Raw genomic sequence first — 22,295 nt, 5'->3', positions numbered from 1 at the left:
TGCCCCACTGGATTTCGGACTTGCACGGGGCCTGTAGCCCCTTTGTTTTGGCCAATTTCTCCCATTTGGAATGGCTGTATTTATCCAATGCCTGTACCCCCATTATATCTAGGAAATAACTAACTTGCCTTTGATTTTACAGGCTCATAGGTGGAAGAGACTTGCCTTATCTCAGATGAGATGTTGGACTGTGGACTTCTGAATTAATGCTGAAATGAGTTAAGACTTTAGGGGACTGTTGGGAAGGCATGATTGGTTTTGAAATGTGACATGAAATTTGGGAGGGGTCGGGGCAGAATGATATGGTTTGACTGTGTCCCCACCCAAATCTCATCTTGAATTGTAACTTCCACAATTCGCATATGTCATAGGAGGAACCCAGTGGGAGGTGACGGAATTATGGGCGTGGGTGCTTCCTGCACTGCTCTTGTGATGGTGAGTGAGTCTCTGATAGTGAGAGTTGATGGTTTTAAAAATGGGAGTTTCCCTGCACAAGCTCTCTTTGCCTGCTGTCATCTACAGAAGATGTAACTTGTTTCTCTTCACCTTTTGCTATGATTGTGAGGTCTCCCCAGCCATGAGAAACTGTAAGTCCAATAAACCTTACACACACAAACACACACACAGACACACAAATCCCTACACACCCACTCAAAACCCTAAGAAATTTCCATAGAAAATCTCCCTGGGGTGGGAAAAGATTAAAAGTAAGCAACTATCATTTAAGAAACATACCAACTACTATAATACATAAGTATTATTACAGAATATCAAAGGAAATAAGCAGAGATAGGGGATTTATGATCAATGCCTGAGATAAATGTGCTCTAGAAACTACAGACATCGAGTTACTGCTGTTCAATTACTAAGCATTTTACATTTTAAAATCTACAGTCAGACATTATATAAGTTTTTTTATGTCTATTTTTAAAGAAATACTTGCCAAATAAGAGAAAAACTTCATGCATCTTTATTGTGTTAATATAACAATTTCTCCTTCTATAAAAGAAAAAAAAAACTCAACCTGGTTTTTGTTTAAAAATTTTAAAAATACTTATTTTCTTTTAGCAAGGCATATGTATGCATGGAAATAATGACATAAAACATTAAAATGACTGACATATTATCTAAAGTCTCTCTGTAACTTTTTAGTTAAAAGGTTAAGTCTGAGGGAAGCTATTATGGCAATAAACTATAATGTTCTCAACATTAAAAACAGAATTCACTAGGGTATTTTTCAAACAAATACTACTATATAGGTATCTTTAGAACAAATAATCTATCCAATAAACTAATATACTTGTTCAAAAGTACACTAAATTAAAAGGGTATGTTTCTTCTTATTCATGTATAAGACAGCAAAAAGCAAAAACAAAATAAAATGCCTTCATTAATTCCATATACTAATTACTGAAATGGCTTTATTTTTCATTAAGACAACTAAAAAGTAACTGCACAAATTAAACAATTTAGTATTTCATAAACTTCAAAATATTTTATGCAAACACATAGTCTACTCTTTCCAAATCACAACTAGGCCCTTTTCTAATAAGATATCTTCTAGAAGTCTTTTTTTTTTTTTTTTTGAGGTGAAGTCTTGCTCTGTCGCCCCCGGGCTAGAGTGTAGTGGCGCAATCTCAGCTCACTGCAACCTCCACCTCCCAGGTTCAAGGGATTCTCCTGCCTCAGCCTCCTGAGTAGGTGGGATTACAGGCGCGTGCCACCACGCCTGGCTAATTTTTGTATTTTTAGTAGAGATGGGGTTTCACCATGTTGGTCAGGCTGAGAAGTCAAATTTTATTGGAGAGTCTTAAATCTATTTAAAATAAAATGTGGCCCATGACGTACTATTTAAAATTAAAAATAAAAATATCTTTCAATTAAAAATTAAAAATATAAAACTTAGTTCCTTAGGTATCTTTCTATTATTTTCTCAATTAATTTTATCTTTTAAATTAAACTTTAAATTTTTTTCAAGACAATCTGCCAACTTACAGTGTTAGTTGGATCTTCTTGTAAAATCCTATCATATAGTTGTACAGCATCATCATATCTATTTAAAACAAAAAAGAAACATCTACAATTATTACCTTAAAAATATACTGATAAATAGTAAACACAGAAAAAAATTAAACTGGCTTTAATCTTTTAATTTAAATGCATTTATAATTGCTTTAAATGTATTTATAATTGTTACCAAAGTCTTCCATCTTCATGTAACAGTAAACGTTCACTACAGTTTTATTTTGTTAAGTAAAGCAGATCGTGTATGTAGTACTTAGAGAAAATTTCCCTTAAACAAATACTGATTCAATGTCCAGAGTACAAAAGTAAAAACTAGCCACACATAGCCAAACTATGAAGAGACATAACAAGCATCAGGAGACCACATGTAGATATGGTAGAAGTATTGGCATAAACAGACTAGGAATTTAAACAATGATATGTATTTTCACGACTCTAATGCAAAAAGTAAACAAGATGCAAAAACAGATGGGTAATGTAAACAGAGATGGAAACTCTAAAAAAGAATTAAAAGATAATACTGGAAATCAAAAACAATGCAAAAGAAATGATGAATGCCTTTGATGGGCTTGGGCTTATCAGTAGATTGGGCATAACCCAAAAGAGTCAGGAGGTTGAAGAATTATCAATACAAACTTTCAAAACTGAAATAAAAAGAGAAAAATAATAGAACACAATATCCAAGAAGTGTGTACGATTACAAAAGATGTAACATATATGTAATGGAATATTAGAAGGAAAAAAGGAAGAAATATAGAAAACATTTGAAAACTTTCCCAAACTTATGATAGACACAAAACTACAGATCCAGTAAGCTCTAAGATCATCAAGCAGAATACCAAAAAATCTACACCTACACATATAATATTCAAATTACAGAAAATCAAAAACAAAGAGAAAATCTTAAAAGATGCCAGAAGAAAAAAACACATTACTTATACAGGTACAAATATAAGAACTGTATCAGACTTCTCTTCAGAAACCATGCAAACAAGAAAAGAGTAAAGGGAAATATTTAAAGTGTTTTGAGGGAAAACCAACTTAGAATTCTGTATCCTGAGAAACTGTCCATTAAATGTGACAGAGAAATATACTCCAGACAAATAAAAATTAAAGCAATTTGCTGTCAGCAGACCTGCCTTTCAAGAAATGTTAAAAGCAGCTCTTCAGAGAAAAGGAAAATAATATTGGTTAGAACCTTTGGAAGTTTCTAATATATAAAAAAAGATAGATCATTAGAAAATGAATAAATAAAGGTAAAATAAAATATTTCTCTTATTCTTAATTGATCAGCTAAGTTTGCTCAAAATAGTAACAGCAACAAACTGTGAATCAGTATAGTGTTACTTAAAAGTGGACTTGGATAGTTCTAAATACACATTGCAATCTCTCAGACAGCTATTTAAAAAATATAAAAAGAAGTATAACTGATATACTGAGAGAGAAAATATGAAATTCTATAAATGCTCAATTAAATCAGAGAAGGCAGAAAACAAATGATAAAAGAAAAAATAATAAGAGCAATCAACAGAAAATAGTTATGAATATGGCAGATAATGAAACAACTATATTAATAATCACTTTAAATGTAAATGGTCTAAGTATACCAATGAAAAGACAGAGACTATCAAAGTGGATTTAAAAACATGATCCAACTAAATGCTGTCTACACAAAATCCTCAAAATATAAAGATACAACAGAATAAAAATAAAGGGAAGGAGAAAGATATGCTGTAACACTAATCAAAAGAAAGTTCAGGAGCTATATTAATTTCACACAAAGCAGACTTCAGAACAAGGAAAATTAGTAGGGATATAAGAGGGGCATTACATAATATAAAGGGCTCATTCTCACGAAAAATGCAACAACTCTTAATATTATGTGACGAACAACAGAACATCAAAATACGTGAGGCAAAAACTAATAGAACTGCAAGGAGAAATAGATGAATCCACTATTAAAGTTGGAGACTTCCATACTCCTTTGTTAGTAATAGACGTAATAGGCAGAATATGAGGACACAGTTGAACTGTACAGCACAATCATCCAAAAGTACTGAAAATAAAATTTTAAAAGACGGCAAAAAGAAAAATAGTCTGAAAGCACTCTTATGAACTAAAAATAATCATAATTTAACTGTTCCTACTGTCTAGAAAACACTACCGAATATTGTTGAGATATTAGAAAACAATTATTGGACAGGACAAAAGAATCACTAACGATTAAAAATACATGATAAACTAAACTTCATCGGAATTAAAAACTTCTCTACTTCACAAGGCACCATTTAGAAAATAAAATATTCAAGCAGGAGAATAGGGAGAAATATTCACAGCACACATATCTGACAAAGTTTTTATCCAGAATATATAAAGACCTCCCACAAATCAGCAGTAATAAAGGTGAAACAACCCAATTTTTTAAATGGGTAAAGACTAAAGAAGATACTTCAAAAAGAAGTTATTTGAATATCTAAGCAGACATGACAAGGTTTTCAACGACATTAGTCATCAAAAAATGTAAATTAAAGCCATAATGAGACAGTATTTCACACACTCTAGAATGTTTGAAATAAAAAAAAAAAATTAACACCACCATGATTAACAAGCTCCATGCCTGCCAGTTTTAATAGGAGTGATCCTATTAAACTGTTGACAAGATTTGGTTACCTTTCCATGGCTTCAAATCTCATGCCTGTTAATCGCTTGACTCTGTGACTGCCAGGGAACTGTCTTCTTAGCTCTTGAAGACAAAACTGAAAAAAATAAGAGTTTAGTAGTAATTACATTATTTATACTAAATGGGCTATAATGAATGGCCTATATAGTCTTCAATGTGTTTTCTTGAATAATTTCATTAGTGTCATCTAATAACATGAAGTGAAATTAATCAGTAACAATGGATTGAAAGAAGAACAACGACATTACAGTGAAGGCAACAATCAGTTTAGAAACTGATCATGCTCTTAACCAGGAAAATAAGCAGATTATGAGAACCGCTAATAACGCTTCAAGTACTAATATCATATTATTCCTCCTTAAAAACTACTTTTATGTGTCAGGCTCCTACTTAAATGATAACAGCGCTTGGCGTTTTCTTCCTAATTGCAGCATAAGCACTCTCCTGGTAAGAACTAAGTTTTTTAGTAGTCATCTCAAGTTCCTAGCAAATAACAGTAAGTGTTTAATTTTGCCCTGTTGAAATTTTATATTAATCCATCAACCTTCCTTTTTTTGTTGTTTTTTTGGTTTTTTTTTTTTTTGAGATGGAGTCTCACTCTGTCACCCAGGCTAGAGTGCAGTGGCACAATCCTGGCTTACTGCAAACTCCACCTCCCAGATTCAAGTGAATCTCCTGCCTCAGCCTCCCAAGTAGCTTGGACTACAGGCGCCTGCCACCATGTCCAGCTCATTTTTGTATTTTTAGTAGAGACGGGGTTTCAACATGTTGGCCAGTCTGGTCACGAACTCCTGGCTTCAGGTGATCCACCTGCGGTGGCCACCTGCGGTAGCCTCCTAAAGTGCTAGGATTACAGGCGTGAGCCACTGCACCCAGTCAATCAATCATCCTTTCAATCAACATATCCTGATTTGGGGGTCAGAAAATGCAGACATTAAACGAATGGAATACCAATTTTTTTGAACAAGAATCCACAACTGACTCATCAACTTGACTAAATAAATAATCAAATATTTACTGAGTAACTACATTCTCTGCAACATATGAAGGATTATAAGTTTTGGAAGTCCTAGAAATGTTAAAGAGTAAACAAGTGGTCCACTGAAGCATATTAATGCATGTGTGACCAAAACAATGCCATTAACTACTGATGAAACTATTAACTGGTAATAAAATAAGTTTTAATACGAGTTGGAAATACAGCTTCAAAGTTTGTGGCTGAAATTTGCCACAGTAAGAAAAATATTCAAGTTAGTCAAAAGTGAAGATATGTTCATTTATTTTTTTGATATCAAGCAAAATCATATTACTTGGTCAGTCAAGCAAGCTAACTGTATAATCTTAACCATTAAACAGTTACTATTTAACTGGATATACTGCTTTATTAATCAACAGTGTTATCTAATTTGACTTCCTACTTTATCAAGTGATATTTGGCTACTTCAAGAAAATAAAAATAAAAACTTCTCTCAAGATATAAAACTGCCACCTCTGTGAATATTCAAAAGACTATGTCTCATAGGTTCTGAAGGTAATCCAACAAAGGTTTTGTGGAATGTTTTCACCACTAACAGCTCCACTAGATTTACATGTATAGCCAACCCAACCTTGAAAAGGATAATACTAATTCAGGTGTGAATTTTTTTCAGGTATTTCAATTTTTTGTTTTTGTATATTTTCTTTCAGTTTAAATACAGAGGCTGCATGAAGTGGTACTTAAGAATTCAAGATGATAGAAACAACAGAACAGATACCTCTGCTTTCTGATTTATAAAATAAATATAACAACAACATGAAACACAAATCAAATCAATAAATAATTATGAAGGCTCAATAAAAGCATGATGTAAAGCATTTAGCTTCATTCCTAGCACAAGTCCAAAAACACAGCTATCATTACAGTGTTATTTTAAAAACAGTATTAGGTTTGTTTGTTTTGAGACGGAGTCTTGCTCTGTTGCCCAGGCTGGAGTGCAGTGGCACAATCTCAGCTCACTGCAATCTCTGCCTTCCAGGTTCAAGCGATTCTCCTGCCTCAGGCCCCAGAGTAGCTGGGACTAGAGGCACGTTCCACCACACCTAGCTAATTTTTTGTATTTTTAGTAGATATGGGGTTTCACCACATTGGTCAGGCTGGTCTTGAACTCCTGACCTCAGGTGGTCCGCCTGCCTCAGCCTCCCAAAGTGCTGGGATTACAGGCGTGAGCCACCTCACCTGGCCAAACATTATTAGTATTTTAAGTTATGTTCTATACATCAGGATTTTCTTATGTCAGATATGTTTATAATATTGTGTAACAGTATTGAACGTTACATTCTATGAACGTCACATTCTATGAACGTCATTCATATTTTACACAAAAGATAAAATTGTTTTAAACTTTCTTACTTTAAACTCTATAAAATAGGATAAGTTACCTAATAAGCAGATAAATTTCAGTAACTAAATCTTTTCAGTAAAACTAGGATACTGAACAGCTATTTCTCAGGACTAATAAAAAGATTTAAGATACTTTGTCCTAAAATATCCAGTTAGTTCCACTTACTGTTCAGAGTAGCACTCAAAACCAGCTATAGAAAGCATTCCATATAAGCCATACATTAAGTCTTAACTACGGTATACAATTCATTAAGCAAATTAAATATATACTTCATTTAAATACCTACCAATGCCAAGTCATCCCGACCATAGTCTAGTGCTGCAATCATCACCTGTTCATATATGATCCAAACTAGAAACATACAGAGGTGGAAAAAAACTAAATTTAATATTAAAAAATAAAACAAATGGAAAGTAATGAATTCTAGTTTCTGATATTTCTAGAAAATATTACTTATAACTGAAAATTGATTTATTGCATTATCTCTGAAACTAAGGAAAGAATGCATTCTTACATGTTTCAGCAGTGTAAAATATGTTAATATAAGTTTAAAATCTCCAATTATTTAATACTTTTACTGTTCTACAAGAGTCCTTAGACAATACATTTTGGCCAGACATTTGGCAGACCTTTGAGCTTTAAAACAAAATGACTATTTGATAGCTTACTACTACCAAGCAATTATAAATCCTTCTCAAAATAAACTATCATTAAAAGTCTTGGGATGAAAAGTCACAAAGAAGATTAACATGACAAGTAGAAAAATCATAAATTAAAGAACCGTTAAAAAAAAAAGGCCCATAAATGAGACATGTACTGAGCCTGAATGTAATAAAAGAACTTACTATCATCTCCCAGCTTAGAAGCATATTCATTAATTAATTCTTCTCCAACTTCCACAATTTGCTCACTATTTCGTGAGTTTTCTTCTCTCCATTTTCTCATTTTATCTCGCATTTCTGAAAAAAATAACATGACATTTAAGTGTATATGTACCCAGACACACGCATACACACCAGATAGATGTCAAAAACCAGACAAGACAAAATCAACTTTTTAGGTAAGGAAAATAAACTCACAATCATGTAGAAGTCTGTGGTAGCTCAAATTTGATAAAGTAGAAAATTAACTGAACAAAGGCAACAGATCCTTTAGAAGGCTGAAACAGCATTACAACTGGTATTACGACTATCTTTAGAAGTGATGAGGCCGGGCGCGGTGGCTCAAGCCTGTAATTCCACACTTTGGGAGGCTGAGGCGGGCAGATCATGAGGTCGGGAAATCGAGACCATCCTGGCTAACATGGCTATCATTACAGTGTTATTTTAAAAACAGTATTAGGTTTGTTTGTTTTGAGACGGAGTCTCAAACCCCGTCTCTACTAAAAAATACAAAAAACTAGCCGGGCGAGGTGGCGGGCGCCTGTAGTCCCAGCTCCTCGGGAGGCTGAGGCAGGAGAATGGTGTGAATCCGGGAGGCGGAGCTTGCAGTGAGCTGAGATCCGGCTACTGCACTCCAGCCCCGGCAGAGAGCGAGACTCCGCCTCAAAAAAAAAAAAAAAAAAAAGAAGTGATGAATGGGCCAGGCATGGTGGCTTATGCCAGTAATGCCAGGACTTTCGGAGCCCAAGGCAGAAGAATCACTTGATCCAGGAGTTCAAGACCAGCCTGGCCAACATGGCAAAACCTTGTCTCTACTAAATATATTAAAATTAGCCGGCTGTGGTGGCACGCACCTGTAATCTCAGCTACTCAGGAGGCTGAGGCAGAATAGCTTGAACCCAGGAGGTGGAGGTTGCATGGGCCGAGATCGCTGCACTCCATCTTGAGCCACAAAGCAAGACTTTGTTTCAAAAACAAAAACAAAAAAAAAAGAGGCATGATGGCACCTGCCTGTGGTCCCAGCTACTCAGGAGACAGATGTGAGAGGATCACTTGAGCCTGGAGGTTGAGACTGCAGTGAGCTGTGATTGCACCACTGCACTCCATTCTGAGCAACAGAGCAAGACCCCTGTCTCTTAAAAGTTGAAAAATGACAACAGGCAAATAACAAAGTAAGTTATCCTATACAGAAAGAACTACTGGTAGTTCAGAATTAAATAAACACACTAGGATAGGGAAATGAGTGTACAAGACGTAAGGTGAGTGAGTTTCTTGGAAGACATTTATTTTATACTAAAGAACTTCTAAGTTTGTTTTTTTTTTTTTTTTTTTTTTTTTGAGACAGAGTCTGGCTCTGTCGCCCAGGCTGGAGTGCAGTGGCCGGATCTCAGCTCACTGCAAGCTCCGCCTCCCAGGTTTACGCCATTCTCCTGCCTCAGCCTCCCGAGTAGCTGGGACTACAGGCGCCTGCCACCTCGCCCGGCTAGTTTTTTGTAGTTTTTAGTAGAGACGGGGTTTCACTGTGTTAGCCAGGATGGTCTCGATCTCCTGACCTCGTGATCCGCCCGTCTCGGCCTCCCAAAGTGCTGGGATTACAGGCTTGAGCCACCGCGCCCGGCCCTAAGTTTGTTTTTAAAGGTACAGAACAACTAAAAAATACTAAGCAAAAGAAAAGCAACACAATCATAGCTGTCTGACAGGAAAATCATTCTGACGCAAAAAAAAAAACAAAAAAACTAGAATTTTATATTTTATATGTCAATTTAAAAAATAAATAAATTTGAACCAAAAGCAAAAACAAAAAGCCCCAGAAGATAAACTGGAAAGGAGTAAACAGTTCAAAGAAAAGAAACCGGTTGTATTAGTCCGTTTTCACATTGCCGATAAAGACATACCTGAGACTGGGCAATTTACAAAAGAAAGAAGTTTAACTGGACTTGCAGTTCCATGTGGCTGGGGAGGTCTCACAATGATGGCGGAAGGCAAGAAGGAAAAAGTCATATCCTACGTGGAAGGCAGCAGGCAAAGAAAGAGAGCTTGTGTAGAGAAACTCCCGTTTCTAAAACCATCAGTTCTTGTGAGACCCATTCACTATAATGAGAACAGCATGGGAAAGACCTGTCCCCACGATTCAATCATCTCACAGTGGGTCTCCTCCACAACACATGGGAATTATGGGTGCTACAAGATGAGATTTGGGTGGGGACACAGAGCCAAACCATATCACCAGTCATGGAGGACGCAGAGCCTACTGGAAAGAACATGGACTTGATACACTTGGTTGGAATCTAAACTCCATCTTTTACACGACCTTACATAACTTACCGAATCTGTACTTAGTTTCCAATAACAATGAATAGATAGTATTACGTTTAGCTCAGGGATGAGCAGTTAAGATTACATAAAATATACATATATAAAGTTGCTTGGTTAGTACAACAGTTTGGATATTTTTGTTTTTAAGTTGATTTTGATTACCCTTAGATAAGGGTATATATACACTTACTAGTTCTTCATAGGCATCACTACTGTCTTTCACCCAACTACATGTATTTTCCTCATCTGCTTGGCCTTTGAGTTTAGGAAACCAAATATTAGAAAATTCATGTAAAGCATTTTATAAAATGTGAAGTCCTACAAAAATTCTAGTCATCTTTATTTAAAAAAAAAAAAATCTGATAACTCTTTCAGTCTCTCACAAGAAATAAAGGCTCTTCCCTCACTCTTTCCTCAAAGGTGGCTTAAAATTTTCATTTTACCCTTTCACCCTCCGGCAAAAGGACCGCTCCTCAAAGCCAAGGTCATTTTATTACATACTATGTAAGTAAGCTGCTCACTGCTTGCTTGTACATTTTATCAACTACTGTGCAACCCTGTGGGATGAGCTAAAGGTCAAAGGTTAAGAGAGTGGCTATGATTGTTCTGTTTATTCCTTCCATGACAACTTGCATGAGGTGCCACTGCAGTGAGGTGGCCTCTGAAAGATGGAAAAATATGTCTGCTACTTAATTCTGCTGACTTCTTTAGTCCAAAACTACTTCCGCCAATCCTGTATCTTTTCCACTTCATTTTGTTATATATTCAGAAATACCACTTACAGATTTGTTTACATAAACCAGTATATTCTTTTAAAAGGTTGATAACTACAGGATAATAAATTCTAAATTATTCATAGTCCCATAAAAGTATCTAGTCAGATTGGCTGCAGGCTGTTGGGAACAGCTATTCTAAAAGAAAAGGCAATCTGATCTGAAAAAGGAAAGCATTATTTTAATGCACACAGAGGTCCAGAAGTATTTACAAACTGTGTATTACAATCCATTAATAAGGTATAAAATCAATTTAGTGGATTTCTTCCAGAATATATTGGTAGGGGAGGGGGTGCAGGGGAGAATGAAACAAAATGAACAGAATGCAATACTCACAAGAATAGTTTGTAAAAGAAACTTTGCTTTCAGTTTATACATACACTCAAAGATTCATGTATATGTATACTTAATTGAGTACGAGTTAATCTGTAAAAGGTATTTCTCATTGTGGAAAAACACTCTTGGAGGAAAGAGAACACTTTTTTAAAGCATAACTTCTAAAAATAACAGTCTGATACACAGTCATAAACATATTAAAATAGCTGAACACAAAACAAGAAACACTGTTTGTGTATGAAAATATAACTTTCACAAAACAAGCAACATTTTACCTATAAACACCTTAAGCTATATATCTTACTTAGCTGACCCTGCCACACTCTTGAGTGCTGCTATAATACATACATTTGTTGCACTATTAGTCACACACTATTTTTAGAAATGACTTAAATACATTTATCTAAAAAGCTATTCATAAAAATAAAACTGTCTTGAAGAAACCACGTTTTCACCTTTGATAGTTCATTACCTCAAAATCACAGCATCCGAAAATCAAGTCATCTTCAATTCCTAAAAATATGGCTTCCCTTCCCAATGTTCACATTTCTGTTAATTCCACCTTCTGTTAATACTACCTGACATTCCACTTTTGAATGCTGTTTCTGACTCCTACTTTGGTTATCTAAGTCCTGTGGACTCTTTTGAAGTATTTCTAAGATTTACATCTTCTACTCTATTTCCACTGCTATTATCCATGCCCAGGCTTTCATCACCCCATGCTAAAACTGCTAGGATAGCTTCCAAACTGATCTCTCCACCCGAATTCAATCTGTAAATTACTACCAGATATTTCTAAAGATTTACTTCATTACAATTTAAATTCTTAAGATACCCAACGATTTCTACCTTCTTTGAGGCAGTATAGTGTATGACTAGAACTTTACTTCATTATTCAACTAACACTTACTTCTTGGGGTAAATATTGTTCTTCTTCATTCAACTAATATTTACTAAATGCCTACTACGTGTCAGGCCTGATCTGGGCATTGAGGATAAAGAAAGAAAGAAAAAGATACCCTATATACTCATAATGCTTAGAGTCTAATAGGTAAAAAGATGAAAATCCACATAATTTCAGATAGTGAAATTACACAAATAAAACTAAAAGACCATATGAAAAAGTTAGGAGACTGGGAGAAAGGAGGAGCTTTTGGAAAGGGTGGTCAGGGAAGGTTTTCTCTAAGAAGGTCATTTTCAAGCTAAGAGAGGAATGAGAAGGAGCCAACCATAAATAGCAAATCTAAATTCTGGAGAAAGAAACTAATTTGGCATATTCCAGGAATAACAGAATGACAGCCTAGGTGGAAGAACTTAATTAGTTAATAACTCAGTGGGGGAAAAGTGTATAAGAGCAGCTCAAATCACAGGACTCCCTTTTACTAGCTGTGGGATATTAGACAAGTCATTTCACCTCTCGCTTGCTTCCTTATCTATAAACCGGAAATAAAGCCTATTTCATAAGATATGTGTGAGGATTAAAAGAGATAATGTACACAAAATGTTTCATATACTATTTTCATTATTATTACCATTACTACATACACTAGTGGATCAAACTTCAAAAACAAGCTTCATGTCCTACCATTCACCTACTGAACAAACGAGCATTTACTGAGAGAGCTTGTTTTTTGATTCTCACCACTATGGCTGGTCAACGGAAGGACTGAGAAGATCTCTGTGTGTAAAGAATGTAAACAAGTAATTAAAATATGATGGAGAGATTAATGAGGTTCAGTAAAAATTCTCTTAATCATCTTCCGGTTAGAATCAACTCAAAGAATTGCTTTCTGCAAAACTTAATAATCGTGGCCACCAAGATTTTAGAAGCTCTTAGCTAATAAGTCATATCACCTAGCTCTTAGTTAACTGTTTCCAACAGTTATTACATTTTAAAAATTTAGCTACCTGTATCCAAACCAGTTCATGCCAGTTAAATTTAATGTAATTATATAGTATAATGAAATATTATAAGCCAAAGAAAACTTAAGTGCGAAAAGAGACTGGTTTCTAAAAAACAAAGTTGGATGCTTTGAAAAGACTCCATAAAAATAAATAGTTCTGAAAAACTGCTGTCATATTAAATATGGAGACTTAATTTAAAATATTATGAGAAAAACAACAAAAATCTAAAAGATCTGTGCACTGAAGCTTCTATATTAGGGACTTTATGTTCCTGCTCCACATTAAAGAAAGCAAAACCAAACATGGTTTATTAAACATAACAAGGAATTTCATTCAGCAGATCTCTACCAAAGAAAAGGCCCTGTTCTATATCAACATGCAAAAGTTTAATGAAAGGAGCCATTGATTTTTTCTTTTTGAATTTAGGACCTTGCCTCCCATCTATATACAAAAAGAATTCTGAACTCCTTAGTCTACCATTCAAGACACCAACCTACCTTTCTAGTTTTTACCTTTCATAAGTTACGTTGGCAAAGCATATACTTCATTCCCATACATATCTGTACTTTCCAGGCTTTGAAGTCTCATAGATCTGTATCTTAAAAGGTGAGCAGAAGTTGTTTTATGAATGAGGGGAGGTACACAGTGCTATCTACTTTTCTAGGGAAAATGCAGAAAAGAATAAGTGGTGACAGCAGTGATGCTGGAGGCAGAAAGCAAAAGGAAGATGATGAGTTCAGTTTTGAGTTTTATTAATTGTGAAAAATCCATTACATGTGCCCTGTAGAACACTGGAAATATGGATCTTCAGTTTACAAGTGAAATTTCAGGGTATGTCCCTTGAAATCTGAGGCCTTGCCTGTCCTACTTAGCACTATACCCTCAAGAACTACAACAGTGCCTGGTGCAAAGTACTCAAATATATGTTTAATGTGTTATTTACTATATCGGCCAATTGATAGCTAAAATTGGATGTGGATAAGATTGCCCACAGATGTCATTTAATCTATTTTAGGTATCTTCAAAGCTAATGAGAACTTTGAACCATCTATTCCCAGAAATATGTGTTTACACATGCACTAAATTTTGCACGATTTCATCAGACCATATGACACTTATGCTTGCATCAATTTAAAGTCTATTGATCTCAAACGTAAAAACCACCAATAACAGATTAAGACGGTGACTAAGAAACACTGAAACACCAAAAAATGAGCAAATGGATGTAGAGAACTCAATAAAGGAAAGGCCCAAAAAGAAAGGAGAAAATAAGAATGTCATTAAGAAAGCAAAGAAAGAGTTTTCCACAGAGGAGTGATCTACAATAGCAAAAGTAGTAGAAGCATACAAAATATATGTTATTATTAGGTCTCCTAGAGATCTTAGTGGAATGGTAGGGCATGGAAACCAAATTGAAGTTGAAAGTCTGAATAAAAAGAGAGGTAGTAGGGGCAGTGAACATAAACAACTAAATTGCTCTCAAATATTTCTCACACATTTTTTGTTTTCAACAAATACTCATTTAATGCCCATTATATGCCTGGCATTGTTTTAGGCATCCTATTCATCTCCTGCCCAAATATCATATTCTCAAGAAACTTGAATATACTCTCCTTACAAGTCTAAATTCTCTTTCCCACCTCCAAATGTCTAATAACTTCCCTACGTAATAAGTATCAATCACTTTCAATTGGCTGAAGAAACAAACCAAATAGTCTATTAGTAGAGTCTAACACAGATGTGGAAGTGTTAAACTTACTACATAGGTCTTTTATAAACAAATGATAAATTTTCCTAACACAAGAATTATAGCACTCTGAACTAACCAATTCACGACACTGTTCAGTGGAATTCCTAAGGACACACCTCTGACACACACGCCCCAAAAAAATCTGAAAACACTATCCCTGAGAATCTTCCCATCACCCTTCATTCTAAAAATTTGTTATCATAAGTCTCTGAAATAAAAATCTAGAATACTCTTTTCTTAAAAGTCCCTTAAATTAGAATTTTAATTCTGGAAAGGTCTAAACCTTCACTTTACTAGTGAGCACACTGTATCCTATTACTTAAGGAAGTTGCCTAATTTCATCTAAGATACTGAAACCTTTATCTAAGATACTAAAGAAATTATTTCAACGCTAGAAAAATGGTTTATAATCTTTTCTGACAATGTGTTAGTGTTTATTATTAATCCCATTAACAATTCATTTAGTCAACAAATAATTACTGAGCTCCGTCCCCATGTGTCAGGCTCTAGGGAAGTGACAGTGAAGAAACAGGCCTAGTCCCTTTCATCTTAGAAGAGACAAAATTTTAAAACAAAATACAAGTGGGTAAGTGCTTCAATAGTATGAGAACAGAATATATAATCGAAGGATTACAGGTGTGTTTTGTTGCTTGATTTTGCTGTTTGGGTTTTTTCTTTTTCCAATTTTGGTGGGGGATGAGGAAAGGGAAGTGGGTGGTAGAGTGTTCAACTAAAGCTTTTTGGTACTAGGTGAGCTTTGTGGGGAACTGATAAATGATAAAGCTTAATGGGGGCAAGAGTGAGGCAAGGAGGGAATAACACTGCCAGTGGAAGGACTAGCATGTGCCAGCTTTAAGAAGCAGCATAGCAATTTAGGGTATTCAACAAAGGCCAGCATAGGCAGCTCATAGAGTGAGAGGGAGAATGGCTCAACATAAAGCTGCAGACATGGGCAATGACCAGATCATAGAGGAGGGACATAATCATATTAGTACTAGCTAATAATAACACTTCCTTTTATATAGTACTTAACAGTTTACGAAACACTTTAAAATGTTTCTCTTTTATTCCTGCAAATTTGTGTAGTAATTATTTATTCCAAATTAATTACATCAATCCTCTTTAGAATGACCACAGGGTAAGGCCCAAGTCACTCAGTTAAATCACTTTGTCTGTTGGTAGTATACAGCTACTCGCCCCTCAGGATTTTATATATGCTTCCATCATCTAGGAAAGCTATAATGAACATACCTTCATAACAGCAGTTTCTAAAAATTATGTAATATTTAGAAGTTTTTTAAAAGCATTAAAAATAACAGCCATTTATCTACCATCCAGCTTACGGAAGATACCCTGACACAAGCCTTTTAAAACTGTGTGTTTATAGGTTTGTTTTCTCCATTAGATTGTGAATTCCTTGGAAGTATGGACTGTGTGTTGATAGATCCAAGATTTTGCACTAAGAAATCAACACTGTTGTTTAATATAACGGAATCTCTCAATTCAGGTATAAATACTGAGATTCACAACGTGCTAGAGGCCACAAAGCCAACATATCATTTAATTCAGTTCAAGTACAAAGGAATGTTGCTTTATTCGTAATGGATTTACAACTTTATAATACCTGATACATTTATTCACGATAAAACAGAAAATATAACTTTCACGTTTTCAGGTCATTATTAAAACATCCCAAGAAGGCATTCGTTGAACAAACTAGCTACTGAAGTCTCCTGTATTATGCTAAATGCTAGAAATATGAATTCCAATTACACAAATTCCACGCCTTAATGAAACTCAAGTTTCTTAAGCACACAGAATTGATCCAAGGTTTGGCTGTTTCCAGATTCAAAGAATATATCCCACTCTCGATCAACTGAGAGGGGAAAGTGACCATCACACGTAAGCACGTAAGTAGACCAGAGTTAATCAGTTATTTTTCCCTTCAGAAAAAAATCTACTAGTAGGGAGTAAGAAGGAAGTTGTGTTGTGTGTGCAAACGCGTTTTGAGATGGAGTGGGACAGAGACTAGACTAAAAGGAAAAGAAACTGGAAACCCAGGTTTAAGGAGAAAACTAAACGTAGAGTGGCATATGAGAATCACATTTGTTCACGCATCTTCTACACAGCTTTTCTGCACAGAGCTGTAATCCTTACATAGATAGCACTTAGTAAAAGGCCTTAGAGGCCCTGTGTTTCTTGGCTCCAAAGAAGCTTCAGTAACCACCTATTCCGCCTCTTCCGCACCGCCTAGCAACCACGGTTAGAGTGTGACAACCCCAGCCCCAAGTCCTTCCCGCCCGCCTCATAAATAAAAGCGGCCCTGGGCCGCTGGACTGGCGCGGAGGAGGGCAGGTCAACCGATGAGCAGACACCGCGGGAAACGCCGCGGAGTACGCGCCCGGGCCAAGGAAGGGGTCAGCCTCAGCTTCCACCTCAGCTTGGCCCGTCCAGTGAGGGCTCTGGTACCAAAAAGAGACAGGCGAATCCAGCTCTCCGAAGGCACCGGGTACTCCTGAACGGCTTCCCAGCGCTTTTAGTCTTTCCGCACCCGTCCCCACCCGAAGTTACCTTCCCAAGTGACATCGTAAAGCTCTGAGACCTTCGCCATCTTCCCAGAACCTAGAAGCAGCGGGGTGAGAGGGCGGGGAGACGCAGTCACGTGGCGCTCCACCGGGCGGTGGCGAGCTACGTAGCTTTTTCTCATTGGCCAAGAGAGCAGAGGGGGCGGTATCCGCCACACACGTGCACGCGGCTCTGCGGAGGGGCTTTCGGGGAAGGGGGAGGAACAAGATGGGCGGAGCGAGGTGGGCTGTGCGCGGTGCTCCCGGAACCTGAGGATACTCTGGCTGCCGGCAGGGCGATGGTGCTGGCTCGGGGTGAGGAGTAGGGGTATGTGTGTGTGAGTGTTTTGTTGTGCGTGTGTATTTTGTTTTTGTTTGTTTGTGTTTTTTGCCGTGGATTTTTAACAAATGCTGGGTTTTTAGTGTTCGCCAATCCTGGCTTTTCAGGTTTTTCTACCTAGGCGTGTTCATTCTCTTCACACTCCCTTAAGTACTCTTATTCCCTTCATGGCCGGCCGCAGTGCAGCCTTCTGCACGAATTCCTTATTTGTCCCCAACTTTCCTCCTTCCCTAATGGGATTTGCTTTCCGTTCACTTTTTAATCGACTAAACGGATAAACTCCAAAGTTTTGAGGGAGTAAGTGGGATTCTTCCTTTGCGCTTTGAAGTTCCCTTGAATGCCCTCGTGCTGGCTTGTACCCTTCATTAAGGCTCCTCGTGCCTGTAATTGCTTCATCCATGTCTGCATGCCACACTAGGTTTGAAACTGTCGCGAGTATGTGAGAATGAGACCTTCACAGTTCCTAAACTTCTCTCCTCATTACTCTTGGGTGTGTGGGGGAGCCTCCTTTCCCACCAGACTAATTGCTTTTAGGAAACTTTGAACGTCATCTCCTAGACTTAAGGAGAAGTGTTTGGACAAGAGGCAAAAATTTGAGGATGATAAGCATATATTTAGTATTTGAAGCAAGGGGGACATGAGATTGTAGAGGAAGAATATGTAAGCTGAGGAAAAACTAAAAATCACTGCAATGCAGCCATGAGTTATGGGTCAGTGAAGAAGGGGCAATTGATTTGAGAAGTAGAAATAATCGTATCCCACAAGTCAAAAGAGTGGAGGGTTTTTTTTTTTTATCAGCTTTATTGAGGTATAATGGACAGAAATTGTGCATATTTAAGGTATACAAAGTAATGATTAGATGTAAATATACATTGTGAAATGATTACCACAAGCAAGCTAATTAACACATCCGTCACCGTACATATTTCCTGTACTTGTGTGTGTGGTGAGAACACTTAAAAATCTCTCAGCAAACTTCAAAGTATACAATACAGAATTATAACTATAGTCACCATGCTGTACCTTCGATCTCCAGAACATATTCATCTTAAAATCAAAAGTGTGTACTAGTTGACCAACGTCTCTCCATTCCTCACCTGTCGGCTCCTGTCAACAACAGAAGTTTTTTTGTTTGTTTGAAAAAAAAAAAAAAAAAAACATCAGGCCATCTACCCCAGAGAAGTCACTTAACAACAGAAAAGACTAGTGAATTTATACACTTGGATTGAATTCTGAATGAGCTGGCATTCTTTCTAAACAGACTTTTTAAAAATCTTTCATTCAAAAAGTTAAAAAATACTCAGAAATTCACATGTTTTAACACTCCAATAAAGCAACCTGGTGCAACAGGAAGAACAAGAACTCCCAGATCTGAATCCAGGCTCTACCTTTTAGTAGCTGGGTGACTTTCAGCTTGTATTTCTCTCTGAACATCAAAAAGGTTCATATGTAAAAATCTAATAATATCTGTATAAAAAGAAAATAACGACCTTGTGTTGTTAAGATGAAAACAGATGCTGCAGCTAAAGCCCCTGTGTGGCACTCTAATGGAAGTACCATCCTATGTCTAGAAATACTGTTTATATGCTGATCAGTCACAAACTGATAAACCTTCCCAAAACCTAGTCTGGTTGCTTCACATACACAGATGGCTAGCTGATATGCATCTCAAAGTTAACATAGCCCACACAGAACTCTGGATTCCTGCTGTTACCTGCCACATTCCCACTTTGCTTCTCCCCGTCATAGGTGAGGAAACCATTTACCTAGTTGCACAAGTTAAAATTATTGGAAGTACCTTTGATTCCTTTTTTTGACACCACTCCCCATATCTAGTCTATCAGCAAATTCTATATTGCACTTCCCAAAGTTCATCTACTTTTCATATCTATTGCTACTACCTTAATCTAAGTCACAACCATATCTCTCCTGAATGATTGTGATAGTTTCCTGGCCACCTTTGTTTCATTCTTGCTGTGTAAAATCTGTTTTTTTAATACAACAACCCTACTGGTCTTAAAAAAAAAAATAAATAAAAATCAGACTACAGAAGTCCCTTGGCAATAGGTGTCAAATGGCTCCCCATGGCAATAAACGTATACTTCAAACACTTTACCATGGTTTACAAGGCTTTACTCAGCCAGGTGACATTTGTCAACCTCTCCTACCTCATCTCTTACTGTTCTATCGCTCCTCACTAGCTGGCAGCCATTCTCATCTACTTCCTATTCCTCAAACAGACCAAGATTCTATCTGCCTTGTATCTGGCATTTACCCAGCTGTTTCCTTTTCCTAGAAACCATCTTCCTTTTGTCATTCATATCTCAGTTTTCAATGTATGTACTCATAGACCTCTCTTGACCATCCAATAAAAAGTAGCCCTTAGGTAATGCCTGTCCATCATCATGACACTTATCACTATTGGATTTTTTGTTTGTTTAATTGCTTGCTTTCTGTATTTTGCACCACTTTAAGCTGCTTCAGAGTACCAACTTTGTTATTTTAACCTTGGAACATCAAGCCTAGAAAAACACCTGGAGACAGTAAAAATGTTTATTGAATGAATGAATCAGATTAAAAATGATAGCTTGTATTAATGATTATTAAGAATAACATTTCTTAATAGTACACATATGAACTCTTGTTTAGTTAAGCATAGGATGTTTTCTTTTTATAGCCAATACTTTCCTAAAAATTATAAATTCAATGAATTCAGCGACCATACCAGTTCATTTTTATATCTCTCAGCCCTTACTACAATATGTTGCATACAAGAGCCACTTAATATTTTCACAAAATTATTGACACTTAACATTTTGGTGATTTGTTTAAGGGGTCTAAAGCCTCTAGGAAAGCCCATGGAGGTCTTTTTTAAAGCCTTGCAATGGTTTTTAAAGGTTACAACTAATTGAAGGAATACGTATTTTCTAATCACTTCAACTAAATATGCCATAGCTAGCTACTATTGTCTGTCAAGCGGTAAGCCATATGACAGTGAGTTAAAAGTCATCATTTTCAGAATTTCTAAGCTGGAAAATAGAGTAATTTCATTTTTGAGTTAGAATGGGCTGATGATTCTTGAGAACAATATTTTTCAAACTTCTTTTTCCTGCAACTCATTCTAAAGGAGTATGTTTTGCATTGTCACATAGTATGTGTACTTGTGTTTAAAACTGAAACAAAATTTACAAATTAGCTTTGTCATGTGTCTTGTCCTCTACATTTTGTATTCTTATTATGTCAGCTACATTTTATTTTATAAAACTACTGGTGTGGCACAGGAATGAGGTCATGACTCATGGTTTAAAAAACACCAATGGATATCGTCTTTCCTAACCTAAGGCCCTAACGTGAAATGATTTGCCCAAGTTTCTGCCACTAGCAGGTAACAAAGATAGGTGATTCATATGGAGATCAGTTGTTTAGATCATAGATGAAAGATACAATATTGAGAAAAATATATTTAGGAGAAATTTTGTCACCAACAGTACTCTGAAGTGGGGAAAATGATTGCTTATAGATTGCAACATTTTAGATGTCTAATAAAACTTGCCTTCCTCAGGCACACTTAGGAAAAAACTGGTATGTCAGTGACAAGAATTCTATATTCTTCTTTAACATTGTATAGCATGTAATTATAACTAAATGAAAAAAATACCTTCTATAAATAAAGCTGTAACACTGAAAACATAAACATCAATCTTACCTTCTGTAACTCCTCCTTTACAAGATGTCTTCAAAGTTTTGCCTCTCACCCTCTCACTCATTGGAAAAATTTTCATTCACATGTGTTTAAAATATTTAATCCAGTTTTTCTTACTGAACATTGCCCAATATTGGTGACAAATACCAAGGAAATGTCCAGGCATCCAAATATGAATAAGATGTGTCAGACAGCACGGGAAGCATTATCTCACTTAGTGATATCAACAGCACAATGAAAATGTCTATAATTTTTTTGTGTGAAGCTAAATTGTGATTTGGTTTTTTTTCCTGCAAGATTATGGTTGAAGAGTTGGAATGACAATAAATCAGGATGAACCAGAGTGATACAGGAAAAACTTCGAATAAGCCCACATTTTCTTTGAGGTAGGATAAAAGCCAAATTAGTCCACAGAGTACTTTAGAGAACATCTTTTTGTGGTTTACTTAAATCAATTAATATCTTCAGAAATTGTGAAGGACTAAAGCAACCTCTTAAATTTAATAAACTTTGTGGCATTTATACAATGTACATTATTTCACAGGATATAAGCCAAATTAGTCCACAGAGTACTTTAGAGTACATCTTTCTGTGATTTACTTAAATCAATTAATATCTTCAGACATTGTGAAGGACTAAAG

General features: G+C 36.1%; 1 protein-coding gene across 2 annotated transcripts in view; it reads right to left on the bottom strand.

Moving 5' to 3' along the window:
* The window catches only part of EMC2 (ER membrane protein complex subunit 2), a 53,288-nt gene extending 35,560 nt beyond the window's left edge, over positions 1–17,728 (bottom strand). For both annotated transcript variants that reach the window (XR_004435168.1, XM_033202295.1), the window contains exons 1-5: positions 17,619–17,728; positions 7,932–8,045; positions 7,373–7,437; positions 4,696–4,781; positions 1,996–2,053 (exon numbers count right to left, since the gene is read on the bottom strand). Coding sequence is in view for 1 of the 2 variants with exons in the window: in XM_033202295.1 (XP_033058186.1) it covers positions 1,996–2,053; positions 4,696–4,781; positions 7,373–7,437; positions 7,932–8,045; positions 17,619–17,658 (363 nt within the window). In the remaining variant the exon portion in view is untranslated. The remainder of the gene's footprint in view (positions 1–1,995; positions 2,054–4,695; positions 4,782–7,372; positions 7,438–7,931; positions 8,046–17,618) is intronic.
* Positions 17,729–22,295: the final 4,567 nt, after the last annotated feature.

Source organism: Trachypithecus francoisi, unplaced genomic scaffold (assembly GCF_009764315.1).
Source record: "Trachypithecus francoisi isolate TF-2019V2 unplaced genomic scaffold, Tfra_2.0 Lachesis_group7, whole genome shotgun sequence".
In the NCBI taxonomy this organism is placed as follows: domain Eukaryota; kingdom Metazoa; phylum Chordata; class Mammalia; order Primates; family Cercopithecidae; genus Trachypithecus; species Trachypithecus francoisi.
This window is presented reverse-complemented; position numbering and strand designations above follow the sequence as displayed.